Here is a 27,115-nt window from a genome sequence, read left to right as displayed (position 1 = left end):
TGCATCTCATCAGACGTGTTTAATGTTCTTTAAGTTCCTGTTTTGAAAGGCTGATGAAGATATAAAAAAATACAGTGGCTCTCAAAAGTATTCACCCCCTTGGACTTTTCCACGTCATTGTGTTACGACATGAGATCAGAATGGATTCTATCAGGAGTTTCTGCCACTGATCAACACCGAAAATGTCCATCATGTCAAAGTGAAAAATATAATCTGCACATTGTTCTAAATTAATTACAAATACAAAACAGAACATGCTTGAATGCATAAGTATTCAGCCCCTTTGCTCTGACACACCTGATTGAGCTGTGGTGAAACCAATTGTCTTTAGAGTCACGTAATTAGTTGAATGGAGTCCAGCTCTGTGCAATTAAGATGCGTCACATGATTTCAGGTTAAATGCACCTGTCTCTGGGAGGTCCCACAGCTGGTTATTACAATTCCTAATAAATCATGAAAACGAAGGAACATTCAAATCATCAAATCTGGGCTGGAGTTTGCCAGAAGGCATGTGGGAGACTCTTGAGACCAAGTGGAGGAAGATTCTATGGTCTGATGAGACCAAAATAGAGCTTCTGGGCCTCAACACTAATCATTACGTTTGGCGCAACCCTAACACCGCACATCATCCTGAGAACAGCATCCCTACTGTGAAGCACGGTGGCGGCAGCATCATGCTATGGGGATGCTTCTCTGCGTCAGGGCCTGGAAACCTTGTAAAGATAGAGGACAGAATGGATGCAGCAAAGTACAGAGAAATCCCAGAAGAAAACCTGCTGAAGTCTGCAAGAGACCTGGGACTTGGGAGAAGATTAATCTTCTAGCCGGACAATGACCCCAAACATACAGCCAAAACCACACTGGAGTGGCTTAAAAACAAAAAGGTCAATGACCTGGAGTGTCCCAGTCAAAGCCCCAATCCAACTGAGAATATATGGAAAGAGTTGAAAATTGCTGTTCACTAAAGACGAATGGGCAAACATTGCTGTGTCTAGATGTGCAGAGCTGGTAGACACTGATCCACAGAGACTCATGGCTGTAATTGCTGCCAAAGGTGCCTCTACCAAATATTGATATTAATAAGGGGTGATTACTGATGCATTCAAGTATGTTCGGTTTTGTATTTGTAATTAATTCAGAACAATTTGCAGACATTACGGACAGTTCCTGTTTTGATCAGTGGCGCAAACTCCTGATTAAATCCATTCTGATGTTGTAACAATGACGTGGAAAAGTCCAAGGGGGTGAATACTATTGAGAGCCACTGTACTTCCTAAATTCTGAGAACAAATAGGGCTGGAAAAGAGACAGAGGTTTACAGTTATCGAAGAGGCATCAAGGGAGGTCAGCAGGCCGCTGGATGGAGACCATTTTCCTCGCAGTCTCCTCTCTGTTCCCGGCGTCTCCCAGCGCTGCAGAGACTCTGTGGACAGCAGAGGTCCATGGCAATGCCTGGAGTCTCTTTCCGACCCCACGCCGATGACTCTGCTTTGTGCAATGCATGACTTTCGGCAGCTGGGGGCAGCGGGGGTCTGTGGGTGCGGCTGGATTCCTGGCAGCTCCCCCGCATGGATGACTTCCCTTATGACTTCATCCCGTCTCGGGAAACTGCTGCGCCGGTTGGGCAAATGTCAATCGCCTGTGACTTGAGCGGCAGATACAGTCCTTTAGCCAATATTCACAGCCAGTTTCCACACCACTGGGATGAATGTTCAGATCTCTGCGGCGACTACAAAAGAGACAATAAAGAGTTAACTTATTCACTGGACTGCCGACTGGATGAAGGGCATAGTTTAGCCATTACTGTACAGTCCCAAACATTACTGCGCTGTTTAACTGTTGCACACCACAAAATTGTTCCACGAATCTCAAGGCTGATTACAGTGAGATCAGAACAGATATTCTAGCTTCATATGTTCCCTGGTAGCTAGTCGCCGAGCCACAAAATCACAACGTGGGAGCATCTCAACACACAGTAGCCGTCTCCTGGCTGCTCTGAGACGATTGCCGGGAAATTAAAGTCACATGTGAAGTTTGGACGGCACTGAAACCCACACTGACAACCATCCTGCTATTTCACAGCCAAGCAACATCACGGGACTGAAAATATTCAGTTTGAGTAGAAAAGTTTTCACCATGACGTCTACAGGGCAGATGCAGCTGCTACAAACAGAGTGCCCCCCCTCCAGACCGCGCTCCAGCGATATTGAGGTTTCTCAGCATCCCAGTGTCTTGGCAGTCGGGAGACACGGAGCTCTTGAGAAACCAGCGGAGCGACAGATTGTTAGCAAACTTGTCAAATTTGCAGATGATACTAAAATAGGCGGCTCAGCAGATACTCGGCAGCACAGGCTATTCAAAGGGACTTAGATAATATTCAGTTGTGGGCAGCACCTGGCAGATTAAATTAAATGTGGAAAAGTGCAAGGTATTACATGCAGGTAACAAAAATGTCCACTATAATTACACTATGGGAGGAATAGAACTAGATGAAGTAACGCATGAGAAAGACCTAGGAGTCTATGTGGACTCCTCACTTTCTCCATCCAAACAATGTGGGGAAGCAATAAAAAAGACAAACACAATGCTAGGGTATATTGTCAAAAGTGTAGAATTGAGAACAAGGGCAGTGATGTTCAGACTGTACAATGCACTAGTTAGACTTCATCTGGATACTGTGGACAGTTCTGGGCTCCACACTTCAAGAAGGATATTGCTGCTTTAGAGGCAGTTCAGAGGAGAGCAACCAGACTTATTCCAGGTCTGAAGGGAATGTCCTACTGAGAGACTGAGGACCTGAACCTCCTGAACCCAGGAGTCCAGAGCCCTAACCACTACTCCACAGTGCCACCTTGGATCCTTGGATAACTTAGTTATTAATGGACACAAAACGAGCACGATGGGGCGAATGGCCTCCTCTCGACTGGACACACTCTTATGTTCTTATGTTCTAATGTAGTGAACATTACCAATCGATTATTCCAGCACTGGGCAATGAGTCGCACAGTAGGGCTGCAATATTGATCCCATGATAGAAACACAATCTGCTACCTGTGTTGATACACAATTGCAGGTGAAAGACTCACACCCTTCACTTGAAACAATGCTCTTCAGCAAATCCCTTGAGTGCAATAAATACTGATCATTCAGCTTTACACTCATTTATCAGCGGTGTTTCTTCAGTGTTTGTTGACCACTTACTCAGCCTAGATTAGTCCAGGTTTATGTTCTGCAATCTGGAGTTTTTTTTTATTTGAATTGTTTTCCCTGAATCAGTGATTCAACAAACTGAAAAGATCCCACTGGGCCACAAGCCGAGTTTAACTAACAATATGTGTTGAACTCAATTAATCACTGAGCAGCAGCAGGGTGGGGCCGGCAAATCGACTCCAGCCCTGCTGTTTGCGCACAGCTGGACTTTGTTCACGGTGCCTATCTGAGCCAGCCTGACGGCAGATGCAGATTATACCCCACAGGACAGAGGACACCCCACAGCCGTCTCCTCGGGACTGTCGTCTGGGAGCGGCAGGACGAGGCTGGCCAGGGTGGTCGGTGTCCCACTGGGTCTCCGGGAGAAGAATCGTAATCTGTAAACCTCGTCTCGTCACTTTTACACTGGAGTTGGCCGACAACCCCTCCAACGCACAAGCCCTGGCACTGCACTGCGGTCATTCCCCCCGCACTCATCCAATAACTCCCCTGGGCCTCAGGACACCAGACTTTATTTACAGAAGACTTTTTTGGCTTTTACAAAAGTCCATTCGTCTTCACTGTCTTTTCCAGCATCGTTGGAAAGTGTACAGCAGTAACACAAGAGAAAGAATTAAACAATGACATCAGCTTGCTCTTCCCAAACCCGTCGGTTTTGATACAGAATGAAACACGAGGTTTGCCCTCGCATTTCTGTCCGTTTCAAAATGGCGTCATGATGTACAGAACTACAGCAGAGTCTGGTGACATTTCAGCTTCTCTACACATTCAGCATTTAGGTTTTCCATCTGATCTACCCATCCTGCATCCTGCCGGTCCACAAGAGAAGCCGACCTCAGCGGGTTGGATGAGCATCTCGAGGATATGAATTAGGTTATCACAAATCAAACAAACCCACGAATCTCAATCATCAGAAAATAAGCACAAGCGGGCGGTCTGTTGGGCTGCGGGACGAACAGAGAAGAGCCTGGATTGTGCCGTTGTTTAATATAAAACTATCAGATTAAATAATGCTGGGGCACAGTGGGGGGGCGGTTCTGGGTCACTGGACTCTACATGAAAAACACAAAAGCAAAAGGAAATAAACGACTGCACAGCAGAACAGTCTCTCGATGCCAGGACCCGGTGGAAAGCCACCCCCCCTACACCTCACCGGTCAGGGCCCCCGTGCTTTGACGAGGTGCTGCTGAGAGGACGACCCCCCGCCGCGGCCCTCGCCCCCCGTGTCCACGACGGCCGCGCTCCTGCCGAGCCGCTCGTACTCCCTTTGCCGCTGCTCCACGGCCGTGCAGGCCGCCACCACCTCGTCGCCCTCGAAGTCGTAGTCTGGGACGAGCTCCGGCACCGCCAGCAGCCGCTGTGCCGCCTCCTCCTCCCGCTGGGCCCGGTCCACTGCCGCCCGGCGCTCATCCTGCAGCCGGCGCCCCCAGCGCAGGTCCTCCTCCCACAGGGGCCGCTCCGCCGGAGCAAGGTGGATGGCCGTCTGGAAGCTCTTCATCGCCTGTGAGCGGAGAGACAGCAGGTCAGTTGGGTTGGGCTAGGGTACGGACATGCACATTCTTTGATCATTGTGTCCAAACTAAAGCACTGAATACCGTCACACACAGCTCTTACAAACCTGGTCTAATAGAACTGGATGAAGTAACACATGAGAAAAACCTAGGAGTCTATGTGAACTCCTCACTTTCTCCATCCAAACAGTGTGGGGAAGCAATAAAAAAGGCAAACAGAGTGTTAGGGTATATTGTCAAAAGTGTAGAGTTGAGAACAAGGGCAGTGATGTTCAGACTGTACAATGCACAAGTTAGAGCTCATCTGGATACTGTGGACAGTTCTGGGCTCCACACTTCAAGAAAGATATCGCTGCTCCTGAGGCAGTTCAGAGGAGAGCAACCAGACTTATTCCAGGTCTGAAGGGAATGTCCTACTGAGAGACTGAGGACCTGAACCTTTTCACCCTGGAACAGAGGAGACTACGTGGGGACTTGATTCAAGTCTTCAAAATCATGAAAGGCATTGACCACATCGAACCAGAGGAGCTTTTCCAGATCAGCAGGGACACACGCACCCGGGGACACAAATGGAAATTGGGCTTCAAGGCATTCAAGACAGAAAACAGGAGACACTTCTTCACACAGAGAGGCGTCACAATCTGAACAAACTCCCCAGCGATGTGGCTGAAGAGACGATGTGGGAACCTTCAAAAATAGACTGGATAGGATCCTTGATCACTTAGTTATTAATGGACACCAAACGAGCACGATGGGGCGAATGGGCTCCTCTTGTTTGGACACTTTCTTATGGTCTTAATAGCAGTGATAATGATTAAACTAACTGACGGCTGGTTTCTGTACATTGTGTGTTTTATCTGGAGCGGCACACTTTTCTCTTGGTTTCTGTGCAGCTTTATTTGAGGATTGTTCCTGTAGTCTGTTAATACAATATACATGAATCCTGACTCAAAATACAGATGAAGATCTCTGCTCACGCACCGTACAGAGAACATTTAATTACAGACATTTATATTATCATTATTGCATCAAACAAAGTGAAAAGGACATCTGAGGTTTCGGTAGCAAAGTCGTGACGTCCAGTGTGCGCCGCTGGGCTCATCTGTGAGCATGTCGGGCCGCTGGGCGACAGCTGGCCGCCATCGGGACCAGATCGGTTTCCTCGGCCCGTCTCGGCGCTCGGCTCTGGCAGAGACTCGAACCTCAGCGCTGTGGCCAGGCTCACCGCCTCCCTCGGGCACGGACTGCTGCTGACGAAACCAATTACCCGAAACCACCGCTAAGCCGAAATACTTCTAACAGCGTCTGCAATCAACCACCAGCGCTCTCTCACACCAGATCAGATATCGCACTGGCATCCGCACCGGCTCTAAGTCCTTCCTTCTTTATGATGAAAACAAACTCCCTGCATGCGAAGGGGCCTGTGCCCTGGAACTTGAGCATTAAGAGCTAAGAAGATGCCGAGGAAAAACAGGCTTTTAAAACGTTTCATAAACTCCCTTCTGTAATGTTTTCGACATGCTTTACAGGAACCGGGCTGTCGGCCTTGGCTGCTCCTCAGGAGCTGTCTGGAAGCGTCCGTATAAAAGAGTGAATCAAAACAAAACCGATCTTGGCCGATATTTCACTGCATACTTAGAATGGTTATAAATGCACCAGATTACTGTAATACTCTGCAGTTTCAACAGTAGCACTTCACTGTGTTATCTTTTATTTGCATTACATTGGCAAATATTTACAAAGCTGCCAGTGTAGAATCACAGAACACAAAATCCATCTAAGTGGCAATTATCGTTCTAGCAGCTCCTGAAACTTAACGATATTTTGCATCAAAGATACAACAAATCACGTGGACTGTTTGTCCCCACAGGACAGAACAACCGCCGCTGACAGATTAAACCCTGCATTCCTCTCACATACACCAGCGCAGGAATAGGGAAGAGCAAAGCTTTGGTTTCCGAGTACAATAGGTAGCATTGCACTGATCAAGATTGAACATGGGTCTCCGCAGAGAAGAACACTCTCCTTCCCGCCTCATAATCTTCATTACATTAGGGGCTCAGGACGAATAACCCCGCCGCAGACGCATCACTGTGTTCAACCTGACGCTGACTTGCCAAAGCGCCTGGCAGGAGGTGAGAAGCAGCAATAGTCCTGCTCTGCACTTGGGTTTCGATATCAAATAAAACATGACTGATTGATTGATTGATTGATTGATTGATTGATTGATTGATTGAAGGAAACACAGCACGGGACAGAGCAGGTTGTGGTCAGAAACAGCTGCAGCGCTGATGACAGCAGAGCCTGGGACTCGACGCCTTAAAACAATCTACAGAGCGATTCAAAAACTAACAAATACATCAATAAGACAGAAGTGTGTCCTAACCCACCGTGATGAGATATTTTGGAATGGGTAGAAAGATCTAGTGAGGTGGAATTACAGAAGATGCTGGTGTGCTTGTGCGTGTGTGTGTGTGTGTGTGTCTGTCTGTACTGTGTGTGCATGTGTGTGAGTGTGAGAGAGTGTGTGTGAGAGTGAGAGAGTGTGTGTGTGCGTGTGATAGAGAGTGTGTGTGTGTCTGTACTGTGTGCGTGTGTGCGATAGAAAGTGTGTGTGTGTGTTAGAGAGAGTGTGTGTGTGTGTGTGTGTGTTAGAGAGTGTGTGTGTGGGTGCGTGGGTGTGTGTGTGGGTGTGTGCGCACGTGTGCATGGTCATGCCGTCTCACCAGGTCCAGCTCCCCCAGGCTGAGCTGAGCGCGGCCCAGAGTCTGCCAGGCCTCCCACCAGCGTGGGTTGAGGCTCACTGCCCGCTCGGCAGCCTGCACTGCGGGGAAGAGCTCCTGCAGCAGAGACAGAACCTGGGACACAGACAGAGAGATAGAGACACAGAGTCATGCATTCAGACAGAGACACAAACAGAGATACAGACAGAGACAGAGATACAGTGTCAGGGACACAGACAGCGACACGGACAGAGATAAAGTCAGGGACACAGAGACAGCACCTGGGACATAGACGGAGACACAGTCAAACAGAGACAGAGATACAGTCCAAGACAGACAGATAGAGACCGAGAGATGGAGACACAGACACAGACACAGTGTCAGATACACAAACAGAGACTCATAGAGACGGATAGATGTGAATCCACCAACCCAAGCATTACTCTGACACCAGCATGCAGAACAGAGGGACCCGGGAAAGGCACAGAGGATACAGGCACTGTGGCATATATGATTATAATAATAACATGAATGTCTTGTTCTATAACAAATGTTTAATAATAATTGTGAACATGACAGTAGAATGTTGGTTTGGAACAGATTTACAACACGTCACTTCCATCAGCCTGTCAGCTGAAAACCTTGTACCGACCATATGTTCGTTGGCAAAAAGTGTATTTCATTGTGCAAACAACAGGTTATTAACAGAGGGTTTAATCAGAGCCGACTAGCAGCACAACACAGGACCGCGACTGGCCGCACACATAATCACGCCTGTGTACACGTCTGTTTGTGCACAAACCCTCACACTGACCACAGAAAAGCCTGGCAAACCACCATGCAGCCGTGCCACACTGCTTGTGCCATATAGCTTGAGGTCTCTCGTTTTCTCTTCTGGCCGGTAACTGAACACCGCGCAGATAACAGCGCTCACTCTGGGAAGGCACACGCTGACTAAGTGTAGGGAAAACCCAGCGTCTGAGCAGCCACTCAGACTTATTCATTTTGTTGTGAAATCCGAGGAATCCGCACAATGAAAGCCCAGGCTCTCAGTACGGAGCGTGCTGTACTCGCCCCCCGCGCAGGTGCTGTGCGGTAAAGAGCGGCGAGTGTTACACTACAGACGTGTTTTAGAGGTCGTCAGTCCAGCTGCTGTTTACTGCACTTAATGTCTCATCTGCCTCGTTTCATCTCAACAAAAGGGGGTCTGGGTTTCCTCCGCAGCAGTAATGGACTAAATATGGCTTTTGGCAAGAGACTTATTCCTACCCATATAAGGTGTATCCACAATGGCCGAGTTGTCTCCGGCAGTGTGCTGTGCTTGACAGGCGCTCACCGCGGCCCCCACAGAGAGCTGCGCACCCCCGCACTCAGGTCTACCATCTAAACGCTGGTTATGCCAGGGGTGTTGTGTGGGTTCAACATGCCTACACTGTGCTTTACCACACCGGACCCTGGGCAAACCTTGCACCACTGCAGCCCACTACCCTCAGGACACATGGCACAGGAGGGTATTCCCAGGGCCGGGGCAGCTCAGCAAGGGCATGTTCACCCCGTAGGAAAGTACTTCAGAACTGCGGGAAATCCACAGCAAGTGAAACCACAAGTGCAAGACTCCTCTAGTGACCCCAGTGAGATGAACGTGTGGACTGCAGTGATGCTGGTGAGATGAAGCAATGCAGGGAAGGAGGGAAGGAGGAATAATGCTAGGGTATATTGTCAAAAACAGACTGGATAGGATCCTTGGATCACTTAGTTATTAATGGACACCAAACAAGCACGATGGGTTGAATGGCCTCCTCTCTTTCTTATGTTCATGTTGAACGCCATTATGGTAATTAAAAGAACGCCCTTGAATGGCACACAGACAGGGAGTTCGGACCAGAGTATTGCACTCTCCCGATGCTGGCGTAACTGCACCGCTACTCCCTGAAGGCCTGAGCCCGTCCCTTCACCCTGCTAGAGCTCAAGGCATGGCAGCGTCCGTGCTGCCAGTGGAGCTGCTGGACAAGCCGTGCTGGGTGACGGGGAAGCCCAGTACAGACTCCTAACGGGCTCCTGGGACGCTGCAGGAATGTGCCGGCTGACAAACAGGTCCGGGAACGGGGCGAGTGTTTACATTCACGTTATTTAGGTGAAATGCTTCACATGACGGCGCACCGTATCGCCGTAATGAAGGCGCTCAGCTGCGCTGTGTTTGTGTTAGTGTAACTCACTGTCTGCTCCTGTCATAACAGCGCTGCTCAGTGTCGCACGACGGACACGGCGAGTTCGTCGATCCACAGCTGAAGGACAGAAACGAGTGCCCGAGCCTCGTAGGGCTGTTGAGGACTAAAGCTTCACTATGAGCACAGAGAACATTGTTTGGTCGTTTTACACCGGGAGTCAGTCTTGCGTTGTTACCTGATTCACAGCTTTATGACACAGGAAATTACACCGTTGTAAAGCTTGATTTAATCAGACTGACCTTGTATGACAGGCATAAATGTATTAAACATGTACTTGGCCGTGATATTCAGACACAGTTAATAAAATGGTCTGATTTATGAGCCACCGAGGCCGGCGGCTCAGCTTCTGACATCGGCCCAGAACAAGGCTTTCCCACACCCACGGGCAGCGTCTGTACCTGAGCCTTCATCTCATGAAGAGACGCATCCTCTGGAGTTATCTGGATGGCTTCCTCCCACCGCTTGATGGCTTCCCAGTTCCTGCAGGTATAGAAGGACAAGCACTTCAGAGGACAATATCTGTTGCCTACGCAGCTCTGACCGAGACCCACTTTCACACACAATGCTGTTCAGTGTCTGTGTACACAAGCCGCTTGCTGGACAAACACACAAACACAACATCATCTGTGGACTATAAAACCACCTGTACTGTAGCAGGGGAAACACATATTAAATTATAACTGACTGCATATTGATCTGCCCATATTTCAAATGCAAAACACAGAAATGAACACGAGAAACAAATGCTACAAATGAGGACAGTTTGGTTAAAGTCCCGTCCTGTCCCCCATTTAGACTTTTGATCGATCCCTAACTCAAACATTTATGATATTAAATTAAGGAGCTTTTCTTTAGACTCTTTCTAGAGCTGCAGTCCTGCCCAGCTGGACGTGCCACAGTGGGGCACAGGAGAGGAGGAGGAGGAGGAGAGGGAGGAGGCGGGAGGGGCAGGTGGAAGTGGAAGCAGGCAGTCAGGGTACCATGAGCAGAGGGGCAGAGAGAAGATGGCAGGAGAATGGACAGAGGGCACAGAGGACAGATGAAGAGGACAAGTTTTAGGGTATATTGTCAAAAGTATAGAATTGAGAACAAGGGCAGTGATGTTCAGACTGTACAATGCACTAGTTAGAGCTCATCTGGATACTGTGGACAGTTCTGGGCTCCACACTTCAAGAAAGATATCGCTGCTCTAGAGGCAGTTCAGAGGAGAGCAACCAGACTTATTCCAGGTCTGAAGGGAAAGTCCTACTGAGAGACTGAGGACCTGAACCTTTTCACCCTGGAACAGAGGAGACTACGTGGGGACTTGATTCAAGTGTTCAACATCATGAAAGGCATCGACCACATCAAACCAGAGGAGCTTTTCCAGATCAGCAGGGACACACGCACCCGGGGACACAAATGGAAATTGGGCTTCAAGGCATTCAAGACAGAAAACAGGAGACACTTCTTCACACAGAGAGGCGTCACAATCTGAACAAACTCCCCAGCGATGTGGCTGAAGAGACAATTTGGGAACATTCAAAAACAGACTGGATAGGATCCTTGATCACTTAATTAATGGACACCGAGCACGATGGGGTGAATGGGCTCCTCTCAATTGGACACTTTCTCATGTTCTTAAGACTGCCATGGAGCAGAGAGAGGTGGAGAGGCCAGTGGGTTGGGTTGTGCAGCGCTGGGCACAATGGTTGGCAACCCCCAGGCATCACATTCGCAGGATTCAGACCGAGTGAGATCAGGCAGTGAGATTACGCAAAGAAACCACCGCGCTTTGATGTTCCCCATCGAGGCGTGGATGTAAATTACAAGGTGACGGCCGAACTGTATGTAAACAGGTATATAATTAACCTTCCTTGATAATATTCAACTCAATATTCAGCTAAACTTTACATAGACTGAGAAAGTTTGTGAAAAAGTGGGAAATGTTTGCTTCCATCACACCCATATTTGGAGGATGTCCAGCAGCACTGCAGGTTACTCCCTTCTGGGTCAGTCTACACCCTTTTTTACCAGCTGCTGAGAAAGTCTCAAATGTCATCGGGAACGCGTCAACAGCGTGTGAATGAAACAGAGAAATAGACAAGGCCGTGCTCTCAGACCCGGCTGCCTCGTGATTGTCTAACAACCATACAAGGGCCTCCGACTCGTTCCTTGCTTTATCTACCCAGCAGGTAACGCAAGGCCAGCACCCCCTCCTTAAAGAGTTCGGCTTTGATTCACAGTCCAGGAGGGTCTGTTGTCGGCATCGCATTCAGTCTGTGAAGAATGTGTGCGGTAAATACACACACAGCTCTTTGTGTCAGATGACAGGGTACTGAATAGATCCAGACAGCTACCGACTTGAGAAGATCCATTCTTTTTATTGCTGGAGGACAAAAAGACATTTCTTACAGGAAAACTCCCACAGAAACAAGCCCCACTTGGACTGCGTGCTTGACTGGCAGGATCCAGCACGTTGAAATAAAGACTATGAAATGAAATCCTCCAGGCAGTTGGCTTTCTTTTTAAAAGCTTTCCAAATCATCAGCCCTGAACTACGGCACCGAGTTGTGTGTGAGGCCCTGCAGAGGAGAGAGGAGCCTGGTATTGATACCGTTTGCCATCCAGGGTCTCTCTGTTGGTCTTCGTGGTTCCTGACATGTGAGGCAGATGAAATAGCTGCTGACTGTTATAAGAGTTATTGATTCTGGGCTGAGCGCCACAGGGGTTTTTATACCAGGAGACCCTCCAAAACAAACCTGCGCAGCTCAGTAAAGGAAAGGTGCACACAGGTACAGGTGTGAAGGTCATGGCATGGCTGCTCTGCTCACCCCGACATTCATGATGGGTTCGTACACACGTAGCGTTTACTGTTGTGTTGTTGTAGGTGTCAGAGATTTTTTTGGTGAGAACTAACTGACACCCAGAACTGTTTGAGACACTCTTATCTGAGATTAAACACTTCCTGTTACTCAGTGATAGCAAGCATTCAGATTAAGCCCCGCACTGTAAGAAAGTAGTCAAATTGAATTCACATTCATCAAGCGCTTTGTTTAATACGTCGCAATCGAGACAAAGCAGGGAGATAACGCGTTGGTGCTGATACTCTGAGGGAACACCCAGACCGCTGCCGAGACGGACCCTTGGACTTCCTCATCATATCAGGTCACTGAATATCTGCGAGATGTTCCAATCATCCGTGACTTCTCTGACACAGACCGCGAGTAATGGACAGTTCCAGGCCAGCAGAAGCAATGAGAAACGTGCGGTTCAAATTCAGCCTGACTGCAATACAACGATTTAACATGACATATCTCCAACTTGAACACACATGCGTCGTTTTTACCAGGAAAACAATCAAAGAGAGCACTGAGGCTCCCTTGAGGGAAAAAATACTGAAATTGCATCAGTGTATCAAAACAGCTGACCCTGATTTTTATTAAACCAAGTAGAATGTGAAAGAGCTTCAAAGACTCGGGGTGAGTCACGCACAGCGGCAGGGGAAGGACATTTAGAGCACAATTAAGGAGGGAACAGGAAAACGGGCTCTGAAATGATTGTCCTTAGTGTCCCTGTGTTCATTGTCTGGATAAATACAAATGTACCCAGCGAGTAAAAACAGTGCAAAGGGCTACACCCCCCTACACTTCTCCCTCCACACAGTGCTTCACTCTTTACTCATTGCTGTTCATTAGGTCTGGTCTGACCCCTCTGATCGAGAGCACGGTGGCAGGAGGAGCGAGAGACGTCCTTACATCTCTGTGCCGCGTAAAGAAGCGCCTGACCGTTTCAGAAAAGGCTTGTTTGCCAACTTCCTTCTGTTCCTGTGGGCAACAGCACAGCTCCTAATCAAACATCCTCCTCAGAGGCCCCATGCTGCCTTGCTGTGCCAGTTGCTGTATTTGTGTCACTGCGGTCGTTTGTTTTTGTTCTTTTCTCCAACCTGACGCAGGTACAAGAGGTGACCTTTTCGCTGGGTATCCGAAAAATATCACCTCTTTCAAAGCTGCAGGCGACTGTCTGAGTTTCCACACAGCAAACGAAACCATGCGCCTCGGCCGCCCGGTGCCAGTCAAGCGATTAATGTGACAGAAACTACAAGCAGCCTGAGGCCAGTTCTCAGTAAGAGGGTGGCACACGTAAAGAGTTAAAGAGCAAGAACAAGCAATAACATCTCTCACACACACACAAAGCTCCCTGGCCACAGTGTTCACAGGGATCGGTGGGAACGATTGCATCAAGACACACGCAGTATCAAAAGCCATCTCAAAAGCGTATCAATGCAAATCTTGCCTAAGCGCAGGGCCTGTATATAAATGGCACAACACCTTTTGCTTTGAGTTCTTACAGCAGTGCAGTGTGCTCTGGTGGGGGAGATAACAAGAATCCCTGTGAGATAAACAGCAATGCTTCCACGTCATTTTAATGTTTGCAGAAAAAGATTATAAAGCAGATCATATACACACACACAGATAATATATCCTGTTAAGCTAGGTTGAAAAAAAAAAAACATGCGTCTGATAAAAAGCCCCTGTCAGTGTAACTCTTGGCAAACACGGTTTATTAAACCGATGAAATAGTTAAATATGCAGCCTTTAGTTGTGTCAACACGCTGTGAATAGTGAGCTAAAGTGTCCCCAGAAGGCAGCCGGATCAAACGCACTCAGGCTATTTATATCATGGCCTATATCATTCATTAAACAGGTACATCTGCCTTTCATTTATATTATCTCTTTCACACCACTGTTTTTTTCCGCCCTGCTCTTTAAACACTGCTAGTTCAAAATAACTTACCACTAAGTAACTATTTATAAAGCCCACAGGCCGTACACAGCCAGCACAGGAGTCTATGAAGGTGATAAAACCAAGTGTTTACTGTGTAACTGCAGCGTATCTGCTCTAAAGCGAGCGTCCCATGACCATCACAATCCAGCACAGCGGCGCGGATGCCACCTCGCCACCCGCGGGGGTTAATGTCTGGAGCGGCAGCAGGAACGCCTGGGAAAGACGAACGACACTGCGCTTTCGACCGCCGAGGTCGTGGGCTCGGCGCCTCTCGGTTTTATCATCAAAATTTCCCCAAACATTCCCCATCACTGACCTCATAACAGCCTCACCTTTTCCACATTGTCCAGAATAAAGAACTGTGAAATCGGTGCAGGAGATGCACTGGGTGGAACTGGAAAGCACCAGATCTGATTTCCTGATTCAAATCTTAGACCTTGTGTGTCACTATTCAGATCTATTTCTATTTAGTTCAATCTTATGCTTATTTTCTCTGTATGATTAATGTTATTGTGAGTGCAATGCTTTGCTGTGGTGTAGCATAAAAGGCACTATATAAACAGCAGTTCACTGGAAGCTCCGTCTGTGAAACCAAGGGATTTGAGAGCCGCTCCCCTCCAGCCTCACCATCTCTTCTACTCAAAACCCCCAAACCATCGTTTGGCTGCAAACCCCCCAGAGCTGCTCCGACTCTCCAGAGACCCTGAACACTGCGATTTCCACTGCAAAATGGAACCCAGAGCACAGGCAAGCAGCTCCTTATCTCGGCGATGGCACCAACAGTTCTGCAGTGATAGCTTGTTGTTTTGCGGATGGATGTTCAGCAACAATAACAAAGCAGATGCATCTGTATCTCATGTTGTTTACCTCCTAAACACAGACACCTCACAGCTTTGACGCCCAGGTGGGCTCAGCTGGAGGTCAGCAAGGAGAGCGACTTCCTGCTCAGATGGCAAAAGAGCAGAGCAGACTCCCGCCGGCAAACCCTCCATCTGGGAGTCTGTAACGCCAACCCTGTGCCACGCCCCAGAGCCTGGCGCAGGGTGGCACCTCCAGGCAGCAGCCCAACTCAGATTTTACGAGCCCTGCACACAGGTGCGAGACGCACAGGAGGTGTTCTCCTCAAACATGGGTGTCTGTCTACTCACGCTGGTGTGTGTGGGGGGGTACTGTATGTCTGCACAGAAGGCCATTCCAGATATTTATACTGCATTGCATTTTGTGCACCAAAACCAAAGAGCGCAAATGCACATCTACCCAGCACACAGCAAGGCAAACCACACAGGAGAGATTAAATTTAAAAACAAATCTTAAAACCACAGTAATGAATCATACGATCTAGCAAGCCAGCGAGTGGAAAAGGAGAAGATAAGGCCAGGCTGATTAGATTTTATGACCCCCGCCCTTTTCCTCTGTCAATATTTGTCTGGCATAGCAGAGGTGAGGAGAACAGAATAAATGTGCCCGGCTGAGGAGGAAGGGATGTTTTAATGCTTATGGCAGCTGAGCCTCTTTCTCAATTTCTTCTTTGGGAATTCGGTGAACCGTGATGTCTGTACCTGTTACTCAACACACAGGAACTGAGAGACTAATGAGCAGAGCGAGGGAGCAGACAAATAAACGGCCATTTTGTTTGCGTTTGTTTTCGTTCATTGTCCTGCCAATGGTGGAAGGAAAAATAAATCAATAGATTTAGAAACTAGAATCAATGCCCACGATGGTCATTTCATCCAGAAGCTTTGAGTCAATTAGGTACCAGGTTAATTAGCTGACGTGAACAGTGTTGGCACCAGGTCCCGGCAGCGCAGCACTTGCAGACCTCCATAAATAAATCATGCTGGTATTTATTCGATGGCTGCATTGTCTGGAGGGGGAGCAGATGTCACTGACTCGTCTGTTTCTTTTCGCAGAAGCGATTCGATCAGTAGCGGCAAATGTACGACAGTCTCCCTACGTCAGTTCATTATTTTTTATTGAACAACTAACTGAACACTGAGATGCACATATGGAAATATAATATAGATATAGTACAGTATAGAGACTACAGTATATTCTTGTAAAGGAATAAATCAGGCTGAATAAAAGAGGCTGTTCATTCTTGCGCAGATGAATTGCAGGGAAAAATACAATAAAAACTGACGCTGAACAGATATTTCTAGACCGTGACGCATGTGCTGAAGCATGCAAGTGTGACGCAAGGCTTCGGTGGTCACCGGCAGGCCCCAGAGCCGGGCATCGTGCACTGACCACCCCTGGGCAGCCCCGGCACAACCCCCAACCTGGCACAGCGGCCCCGCCACACTGACCCCTGGTCAGGACCCACAATCAGGGCAGGATGTAACAGGAAGCACCAAACGGAATAACAGGAAACCCCAGACAATATAAGCCACCTATCTGAACGTGGTATGGCTCTCGGAGGGGCACGGTATCCTCTCTCACATCGTGGACTGAGAATGACTTCAGAAGGCGTCGAGGGGCAACACTTGACTCTCTCTAATAATCGGCGGAAGAGCAATTCAATACGAATACTTGATTACATAGTCCTTCCCTCTTCGAAAACACACACAATTTGAGAGGGTTTTTCATATATTACACAGATTTTATCTGCAGCAAAGCATTTATTTATTTTCCTGCATGGAAAAAAAAAAAATATATATATACACATCCACCGCCGAGAATTCATTGTCCATATCCGAAACCTGCGTGTCTCCGGGCCCGAGATGCCTCTTTGAAGATGAGAGAGGTGCTGAGCAGATGACACACAGAGACATTTCAGCAGAATGAAAGGAATTCAAATCGTTTAATTGAAGGTCTGTTTAAAGTATAACTGTGTAAAGACTTCCTCGGAACCCGGGCTGTGGGAGTCAGAGGTGTAGCGGAGAGAGTGGAGACCAGGGGCCGGAAACATGCCCTCGTGCAGATACAGCTCCCGAGTAATTGGACCTAAATACGTGGAAGCCAATGACCTGTTAATGACTTCCTCCGCCGAGGGGCTGCCAGCTGTCTCGCTGCATTCAACAACACAACAATGACAGTAAACAGAGACGGCCGGGGGGGATGCGTTCGCACACACTGGCACCTTCACACCGAGCCCGACTGGGAGCATAAAGACATGATACTTCAACAGCATCACCCTCCGCTCAGGCTGAAAACTTCAACCAGCCGCATACAGAGCAGGGTTTTGTGCAATTCCAGTTAACTGATATAAACCGTACAATGTGGAATTTGTGTTGGCAGATTTGACTGCTGTGATGTCACAGATTCCAGGACAGGGGTTTCAATCCCATTCTAAAGGGTCATGCAGTCGTGCTGTCACACATGGGCCAGTAAATCGGCAAACAGCTCCTCTTCTTGGAAAACCAAGCTAAAAAACAAGCATGTACAACTACTGCAGTGTAACCTCTTCAGCTGTGAGCAAAGGATGCACAACACCTGCCAGCGCCTGTTGTTTTTAATGGCTGACGTATAGGAGAAATGTACAAGAGGGCTCTGTCTGCACAGGAGGAAAACAGGTCTCCTCAGACCCGCACATGAATGGGGCACTGTGTCACAAACAGGACAAGTCAACGCATCGCATCATTTCCTGATAAACCTAAGACCTGCTAAAACCTTTACCTAGTCAGATTTACATGTCTTTCAATTATTTATTAAAAAATAAGGAAAGGGACGGGTATTTCTGATTGACAAAGAGCACGTGTGTGGAAAGGACGCAGGAGAATTTCAGCCGGACGCACACAAGAGCTCAGCATGAAGAGGTGTGCAGTCTGCAGGCCACTCAGCGGGGGGTGGCAGTACTCATTTTACTTACTGAAACAACGTATGAATCTAGGGAGAGAGAAAAATCCCAGCGATCTTCACAGAATCCTGCCACGGCTTCGTGTCCTGCTCCCAATCCTGTCAATAACAGCCTGAATGTACACAACTCAACTACAGATACACACTCTCTCTTTCCCAGAAAAAAAAAAGCACGCATTGCTAAAAAGGGTTCATTCTTAGACGCAGGAGTCAGGAACACACACGAGCGCTGGCGAGATAAACGGGGACTTGACCAGGTCTCTGTCCGTCGCTGCACAACAGCAGAACAAGCATTCAGATCTCTGGACGGCAAATATGAATCATGAAAAACGTCGCAATTGAGAAACACACACTGTAACTGCAGAGCTGCGAGTGTGTGCTTGTGTTTGGAGGCAGCGGGAACACAGTCATTAGTGCAGAGAGGATCTCCGGCTTGCAGAGGAGCTTCCTACGCAAAGCAAGTCTGTTCCGTGGCCGGGAATTTGGAGAGTGTCCACAATTGTTTTACCACTAATTTTACTTCACGCCCATGTTGTGGTCTCTTTCATCGGTTGTGATTTACAGTTTTATTTCAGCTCAGTTACGGCAGTGACTCAAGCGCTGCCATTAAAATGCAGCCAGCGGTATTCTTCTCATTTTCTTTACACTAATGGGGAAAAAATTACTTTGTAATTGTTAAAACAGACTCTCTCTCTGTTTTATATCTATATGAGGAGGGAGTGAGAGAGTGATAGATGGCAGAATAATGCCATTTGTTATTGGAAAAGGACAGACTGACACATAATTACACCCCATTCTCTAATGCTTTATTAAACCGTCCCTTTTTATTACAACATAGTAGGAAAACAAATGAAATCTCCAACTGCAAATTACATAAGAAAGTGTCCAATCGAGAGGAGCCCATTCGCCCCATCGTGCTCGTTTGGTGTCCATTAATAACTCAGTGATCAAGGATCCTATCCAGTCTGTTTCTGAATGTTCCCAAATTGTCTCTTCAGCCACATCGCTGGGGAGTTTGTTCAGATTGTGACGCCTCTCTGTGTGAAGAAGTGTCTCCTGTTTTCTAAGTTTTTCTGCTTTGCTGTCTATCCACTTTGCTGTCTATCCAATTAATTCAGCTGCACGAATGACCAGCTGAGAAAGCCAAGCAACCAGGTGAGCACAACATCTGACCAGGGCTCTAAACACTGACTGAGCACAAGCGGTCCACATTTCGAGCACAAAGACAATGGAAGACAATCTTCCACGCCAGCACAGAAACACACACAGCGTCCCAGGCCCTGCTGTCGAGTGTCGAAGTCAAAACAGCAGAGTCTCTGACCTCCTTCATGCGATTACTCAAGACACATCTTTTCAGACAGTACTTGTAATTTAGTCATTTACTCTCCTGTAAGATTGCACTTATACAAGGTTTTGTCATTCTCTTGCCTTTGCATTAATAGCACTTGTATTTATTTAGATTTCCCCTATACTCCATTTCCCTCAGCTCTTAACTTTGACTTAACATCTTGTCTGCACTCATCAGCTTTTACAATCTAGGATGTAAGACCTCATATATTGTTTACTGTGTCTCAAATACACTTGTGTAAATTTGAATTTGTAAAATGTATTATGCCTGAACTGCACTGTATTATTGTATTGTACTGTATTGCACTGTATTATTGCAGTTTGTATTGCTCTGATATTTTGTAAGTCACCCTGGTCAAGGGCATCTGCTAATAAATAAATAATAATAATGATAATGATAATGATAATAATAATAATAATAATAATAATAATAATAATAATAAAAAAAAAAAAGTCTTATTGACTAAGTGTAGCAGCTCCGAGACTCCGGTGACTAACTGCTGCTTTGCTCCTGCCCCTCTGACAGGAGTTTAATATTGACTCTTTAATCTAATAAGCATTATATAATCTGAACTTAACCTCTGACAAGCCCATTAGGAAACATTCTCTTATCTATCAGCTGTCAGTCAAACACAGCTCCTGCTAAAAGCATCAGTCATGTGACCATACATTAGACGGTGCTTCTGCCTCCGGGCCGTCAGTCAAGTGTGGCCGCGCTCCAGTGAGCTGCAGGGGGCTGTAAACAGCTTCTGCAGGTCAAACATTAACCTGAAAACTAAATAACGCCATTCTGGAAATTGCACCCTGGTTAGCATACGTAACATAATGTACCTTTCATTGACAAACTAATGGGCATTTCCGAAAACAAGATGCAGAACCGCAAGATTGCAAACTAGACTCTAACCACAAACATGCATCTATTTTTCTGTCACTGTTCAAAGGGTTTATCAAAGAGCGCCGGGGCTGTCACACCAAGGCGTGTGTAAGCGAGCCACATGCAGATCAGAGCAGCTACGACAACAGAAACAAACAACACGCCGACAAAAACAAAACACGCAAAGGTCACCCTCTTCACGAGAAACGGTGTGGCTTTGTGGCGTGATGGAGTAGAACAAATTACACACTCTTTCAGCTCAGAGTTGAATCCGCAGTTCAGGTGCACACCTAACATTATTTACACCATGACTTGTGACCGGTTTATGCTGACAATGTGGGGAAGCAATTAAAAAGGCAAACACAATGCTAGTGTATATTGTCAAAAGTGTAGAATTGAGAACAAGGGCAGTGATGTTCAGACTGTACAATGCACTAGTTAGAGCTCATCTGGATACTGTGGACAGTTCTGGGCTCCACACTTCAAGAAAGATATCGCTGCTCTAGAGGCAGTTCAGAGGAGAGCAACCAGACTTATTCCAGGTCCGAAGGGAAAGTCCTACTGAGAGACTGAGGACCTGAACCTTTTCACCCTGGAACAGAGGAGACTACGTGGGGACTTGATCCAAGTCTTCACAATCATGAAAGGCATCGACCACATCAAACCAGAGGAGCTTTTCCAGATCAGCAGGGACACACGCACCCGGGGACACAAATAGAAATTGGACTTCAAGGCATTCAAGACAGAAAACAGGAGACACTTCTTCACACAGAGAGGCGTCTCAATCTGAACAAACTCCCCAGCGATGTGGCTGAAGAGACAATGTGGGAACATTCAAAAACAGACGGGATAGGATCCTTGATCACTTAGTTATTAATGGACACCAAACGAGCAGGATGGGGCGAATGGGCTCCTCTCGATTGGACAATTTCTTATGTTCTTATGTCCTGATTTAGTCTGGTTTATATGCACAGGTATCGGGACATTATAGTTTACAGAAAATCCTGAGGAGACATGACCATAAATGAGCTCAATATTAGCTCAATCACGAGGAAAGGGAGTCCAGTCTCCAACAGAGTTGAATTCCTTTAACGTTGCTCAGTGCAGGATCTCAAACGGTGTATTTGGCTCAGGTTGGGCAATAGCGCCCCCTGTTGGAAATATGACAAACTCACTTTGGTAAAATATGCCACAGTGAATTAAAGCTTATTCAGGGCATTACGTATTAGTAATATTACACTGCTGTTTCGTTATTTTTTGTATCCTGGTGAAAAGTGTTTGCTTGACCAAATCTAGCGCCCTGTCCTGTCCTCAGACACCCACACTCTTATTCCACAGGGGCGCACTGTGGGCTGCAGCTGTGCTGGGAAACCGATGGACTTTCAGGGGATTTACGCCCAGTAAAAACACAACAATATTAGAGACTTTGAACCTAACCCACTTGGACAAACTCTCTTCCAAAACAACCAACCCTCCGTCACAGCCTGTTTCCCAGATCGTCAGCGGTTTCCTGTTCTCTGTGCTGAGGCCCAGATCCCGATCAGCCAACTGTTTTTTATGTTTGTATTTTGTTCTCCCGATGTGGCAAACCGTGTTTTCCTTCTCCACCGACTTACAGTAAATACTCTGGCAAAGACAAACAGGCTCCAGTTCTGCACGACGCTCTTCTTCAGGAATTCACAAATCTCTGCTGCCAATCACAGCCTGTGCTCCGCTCCCAGACTTTGTTCTTCCCAAGGAGACATCATCGTCATCTCTCCAACTCTGAGGAACAGCTGGCCCTCAGCCCTGAGCCTGGCAAGCACCCCCCCCACAGCCCTGCCGCTGGGGTTTTCCGACGAGGGAAGACAAAGTCTGCGGAAACTGTTGGACTCCTCAAGAAGCAGCGGCCAGTCTACCTCCGAGGCTAACGCTGCATGAACCATCTCACGGCATTAAACCAGAAAGACACGACAGACCCTCTGACTGGACCGAGCGGAGATCCCGATCTGCCCTCGCCGCGGCACAATGACTCACACTGTGCTGTACCTTCATTGCCACAGCACACTTACACCTTTGTACTGCACCTCCATTGCCACTCTGAATATAGAGTATACACGCAGCTGAGAAAAGACAGCTTTCTACACATCTGGCATCCATTGCTGTTTTCAGTTTTGCAGGCAGAGTGGAATTGAGGGCACAGGCTTAAGACACTGCAGGTCAGTCTTTGAGAGTGGTGGGCAATATTCCTCCTTGACGACTGGTCTGCTTCTGAAGCCGCTCTGACAGGATGCGCTGCACGCCCGAGTGTCTAATCGGCACTGAAGGCAAGGAGATCAATCAGGTAATCAGTGTGTCTGTAGTATTGCGCCCTGTGGAAGCAGCTGCCCCAGACACACAATCACACAAAATAAGGTGCAAATGAAGATATAAGGATCAATAATATTACTAATGATAGCACAAACACATAATACAAAACAAAACAAAAAGAAGACAACAAAAACTGAAACAGCAGGAGGGAGGTTAGATACCGATTCAGTGACAGAGACTCAGAGACAGAGAGTCATAGACCACCTCACTGACAGAGACTCAGAGACAGAGACCACCTCACTGACAGAGACTCAGAGACAGAGACTCAGAGACCACCTCACTGACAGAGACTCAGAGACAGAGACTCAGAGACAGAGACCACCTCAATGACAGACTCACTGACAGAGACTCAGAGACAGAGACTCAGAGACCACCTCACTGACAGAGACTCAGTGACAGAGACTCAGAGACAGAGACTACGAGACAGAGAGTCATAGACCACCTCACTGACAGAGACTCAAAGACAGAGACTGCCTCACTGACAGAGACTCAAAGACAGAGAGTCATAGACCACCTCACTGACAGGGACTCAGAGACTGCCTCACTGACAGAGACTCAGAGACTGCCTCACTGACAGAGACTAAGTGACAGAGACTCAGAGACCACCTCACTGACAGGGACTCAGAGACTGCCTCACTGACAGAGACTAAGTGACAGAGACTCAGAGACCACCTCACTGACAGGGACTCAGAGACTGCCTCACTGACAGAGACTAAGTGACAGAGACTCAAAGACAGAGACTACGAGACAGAGAGTCATAGACCACCTCACTGACAGAGACTCAGAGACTGCCTCACTGACAGAGACAGAGACTCAGTGACTGCCTCAATGACAGAGATTCGAGACCCTCCGGGTGTAAACTGACCTGCCCTGCTCAGCCAGCACCGCTCCCTCGTCCTTAAGCCTGCGGCTCTTGGTGGCGCAGTCCTCCAGCAGGACGGCTCGTCTCCTCTTGATGGCGTGAAGCCAGTCCACCCCCTCGCGCTCGGGGATTGCCTGCTCCCCCGACACCTCGGCCTCGAAGCGCCGCACCGCCGTCTGGGACACCTTCTCCCCAGCCTTCCTTTTCCAGCCGAAGGACGCCATGATTCCTGAGACACAGGAGAGACGAGGCGAGGCTCACGGCCCAGGGTGAGAGCAGCGTGGTCCTCAGCGTCTCTGTGTAGGGTCTCCTGCAGATCAAGCAGTACATTGTGCAGCAGTAATTGTGGGTAAAAGAAAGCAGGTTAGCTCTTGTATAATATCCAGCGGGGGAGCTGGATTTAAACCGTATTTATGACTTCAATTTAAATCGCATGCTGCTCCTTAGCTCATTAGAAAGTGTCTTATACAGTAAACACTCTTGTGTAGAAAACATGCTTGTGTCACGTAAGCACTGTTGAAACAAAGTGCAGATTTTGGTGCACTCTGCATGCATGTGGACGGGTGTGGGGGGTATTTGGAAATGGGTGAGAGTTTCTCAATGTTAAACTATCTTTGACCTTGTTGCACTTCTACTTATGTTGCTTTGCTGTAAGTTCCTATAAGGAAACCTCTACATGATCACATATAAGAGATGTTTCCTGTATAAGCGGACCGTCTGTGTGCAGAGAAGCTCCTCTGACTGTCACAGGAAACCGTCAGCCTGTTGTTGATTCATCCTGCAGTCGCGTCAATAAACTACTGTGATTCTGCAAACCAACCTCAGAGTGAAGACTTGTTTTCTGCCACAGCATGTGTGTCATGTACAGTAAACACGCTAGTGCCATATATTGTAAGCATGCTTGTGTCATATATAATAAGCATACGTGTGTCATGTACAGTAAACACGCTAGTGCCATATATTGTAAGCATGCTAGAGCCATATATAGTAAGCATGCTAGTGTCATATATAATAAACATACGTGTCATGTACAGTAAACACATTTGTCATATAGTAGTAAGCATGCTTGTGTCATATATAGTAAACATACATATGTTATATGTAAGAAACACACCTGTCATGTTATGTTAGGTCATATAAAGAAGTCTGCTAATAAATAATAATAAGATAGTAAACACTCATGGGTCATGCATAGTAAACACATCTCAGTCATATATAGCAGTAAACACGCTTGTGTCATATATATTAAATCTGCGATAAATCACTCTTTTGCAGGGACGCACACGGACAACACGGGGATGATCTCCGCGACATTTTTAACAGCCGCTGCGGACTCTCTGAATAAAACAACAGCGCGCCTGATGCCTACACATTTACACACTTACACACTTACACACACCGGGCCCACACGGATTACACGGCTGGCACAGTCCTGTAGAAACGACAACAATCCTGAAACATACTCACACTGCGGTGTACGCCCGAACTCTGACCTCTGACCTCTCACCCGGCAGCACTGCGCTTCCGCATCTTCTTAAAGGGACAGCGGCGCCTTATCTTCCCGCAACATCTGCAATGTAGTTACCGGTGCAGAGCTGCAGAGAAACGCCCCGCAGGTGCCTTTGGGTTGCGTTTAGGTGTCCTACTGCACATACAGGGGTACTACACGATTATTGGAGGATTACTAATTGACGAATAGGGATAGAAAATAATATCCTGTACAAGTAGGGTAGTCACACAATACATGGTTTAGCATTGACTGGTAGGAAATATTTGCCGACTTGTCTGTAGTGGTGCAGCTGGTGGAGAGAACCCACCCCATAGATTAAGACCTTGTTCATGTTGAATTTATTTTGTTCTTTGAAAATGGCTAATGCATCAGGGATATAATTTCAGATAGATTAAATCGGCTAGAGATAATTTAATCTGTCAGGGCAACTGGAATCCTAAGATATTGATTCCCGGTGAGCAGCAGGCAGAAGTTCACACACGGCCCCGGCCACCGCTGTCCTCCTTCCTGCTCATATGTGTATAAATGTGAAACTGAGGTTCACTGAAGTAGACATTCCTATGCCTTTATGCAGGACGAACCCCTGTTGATGCATCTTGGTTTAATGCGACTCCAGTCGGCTTAGTTTGAGAAGAAAATTAAACCCATTTAAAACACACTCACTCGAAAAAGGAAAACAATGCATGTGAAAGGTTTGTGCAATTTATATTTATTAGGCAGTTCTGTGTAGATATGATTTTAAACACTGTGAAGTAAAATGTACATCTGTCGATTGTACAGGTTCCCTTTGTGAAAAAAATCTTGAAAGCAGTTAAGACAAAGAATCCAGATAGTGCTTGTGTGGCTGGTCCCCCTTTTTATAAATCCACTTATAACACTGTCATCACACAAAGGTCAAATTATGAAGAAAAGAATCCGACTTCAGACCAAACTGCCGATCACAAACGCCAACTTCGACACCGAATTACTTAATGCTTTTGTTTGAATGGGTCCTTTATTCTGCCCAATGGAAACCTGCCTCTTCAGTTGTGCGATGGACAGGAGGGTCAAAGTTCAATTTGGTCTACTTTCTTAAGCAGGCCATCATCCAATATCGTTAACTAGGTTTCGTTTCCGTCATAACTAATCGATTTTATGATTTAAAATGAAATGCTTGCAAAGTATTCAAGGTTAGAACATCTACAGAATATTGGTGCTTCTATGAAATGTAACAAAACTGTACACAACAAAACCAGTTGTTGGATAGAAGTAACAATCTGAAATGAAAGCACCTGTCCATTACTGTAGACCGGAGAAACCCCGCAGGTTGCGCTGAGCTCCAGAGAGTGAATGGGAATGTGCCACATCTCCCGCCCAGCACCACACAACTGATCAGCAGCGACACGGACCAATGGAGGCCCTGCAAACACAGCTGCGCGTTTGCTTGTGTATTCCACCAGTTAGAACAATCTGGGAACCAAACAAATCACAGGAACGTGAAATAAAACCATTAACTTGAGATGAGGAATGTGCAAATACAATTCCTTGCCTCGGCACCGGTCTCAGTTGTGCTTGTGGTCGAGGTGCTCCCTCCGGATCAGATACTCTACAGAACGACAACATAGGGAGGACCGCCTGGCCCAACGAGTCGAGGGCGGGACGGCCGATCTGATCGACAGCGTTAACAATAAGGCAGCTGCAACAATGGGGTGTATCGGGGGGTTTAAGGTGATGTCCGTATGAAATCTCACCACAGCAGGAGTGCAAACTAAATACTCACTCCTTAGGAATCCAGTGGGCCCAATTCACACACAACAAGCTGCAAAAGCTGAACATATTAAAAACCAACATGGAAAAACAATTAAAAACATAAGGTAAAAAGACAACGCTTGAACGATCCAGGAGTATTTCACATTTTTGGCTTCAGATTAATAACACTTAAAACAATGTTGGGTTTGTC

General features: G+C 47.1%; 1 protein-coding gene across 4 annotated transcripts; it reads right to left on the bottom strand.

Moving 5' to 3' along the window:
- Positions 1–25,216, bottom strand: ttc33 (tetratricopeptide repeat domain 33). Of its 4 annotated transcripts, XM_066711645.1 has the most exons (6): positions 25,052–25,174; positions 23,670–23,976; positions 10,071–10,152; positions 7,448–7,579; positions 4,364–4,711; positions 1–1,729 (listed from the first exon to the last, which is right to left on the bottom strand). In XM_066711645.1, the coding sequence occupies exons 2-5, from the start codon at positions 23,888–23,890 to the stop codon at positions 4,367–4,369; spliced, it is 780 nt and encodes a 259-aa protein (XP_066567742.1). In that variant the 5' UTR covers positions 23,891–23,976; positions 25,052–25,174; the 3' UTR covers positions 1–1,729; positions 4,364–4,366. The 4 variants fall into 4 exon arrangements, with proteins under 4 accessions (XP_066567742.1, XP_066567744.1, XP_066567741.1 ...); XM_066711647.1 differs by lacking the exon at positions 1–1,729 and having other exon boundaries at positions 3,706–4,711; positions 25,134–25,216; XM_066711644.1 differs by lacking the exon at positions 1–1,729 and having other exon boundaries at positions 3,706–4,711.
- Between the last annotated feature and the right edge of the window lie 1,899 nt (positions 25,217–27,115).

This window comes from Amia ocellicauda, chromosome 8, assembly GCF_036373705.1.
Source record: "Amia ocellicauda isolate fAmiCal2 chromosome 8, fAmiCal2.hap1, whole genome shotgun sequence".
In the NCBI taxonomy this organism is placed as follows: Eukaryota; Metazoa; Chordata; class Actinopteri; order Amiiformes; family Amiidae; genus Amia; species Amia ocellicauda.
The sequence above is the reverse complement of the archived record's forward strand: the minus strand, read 5'-3'. Positions and strand labels throughout refer to the sequence as shown.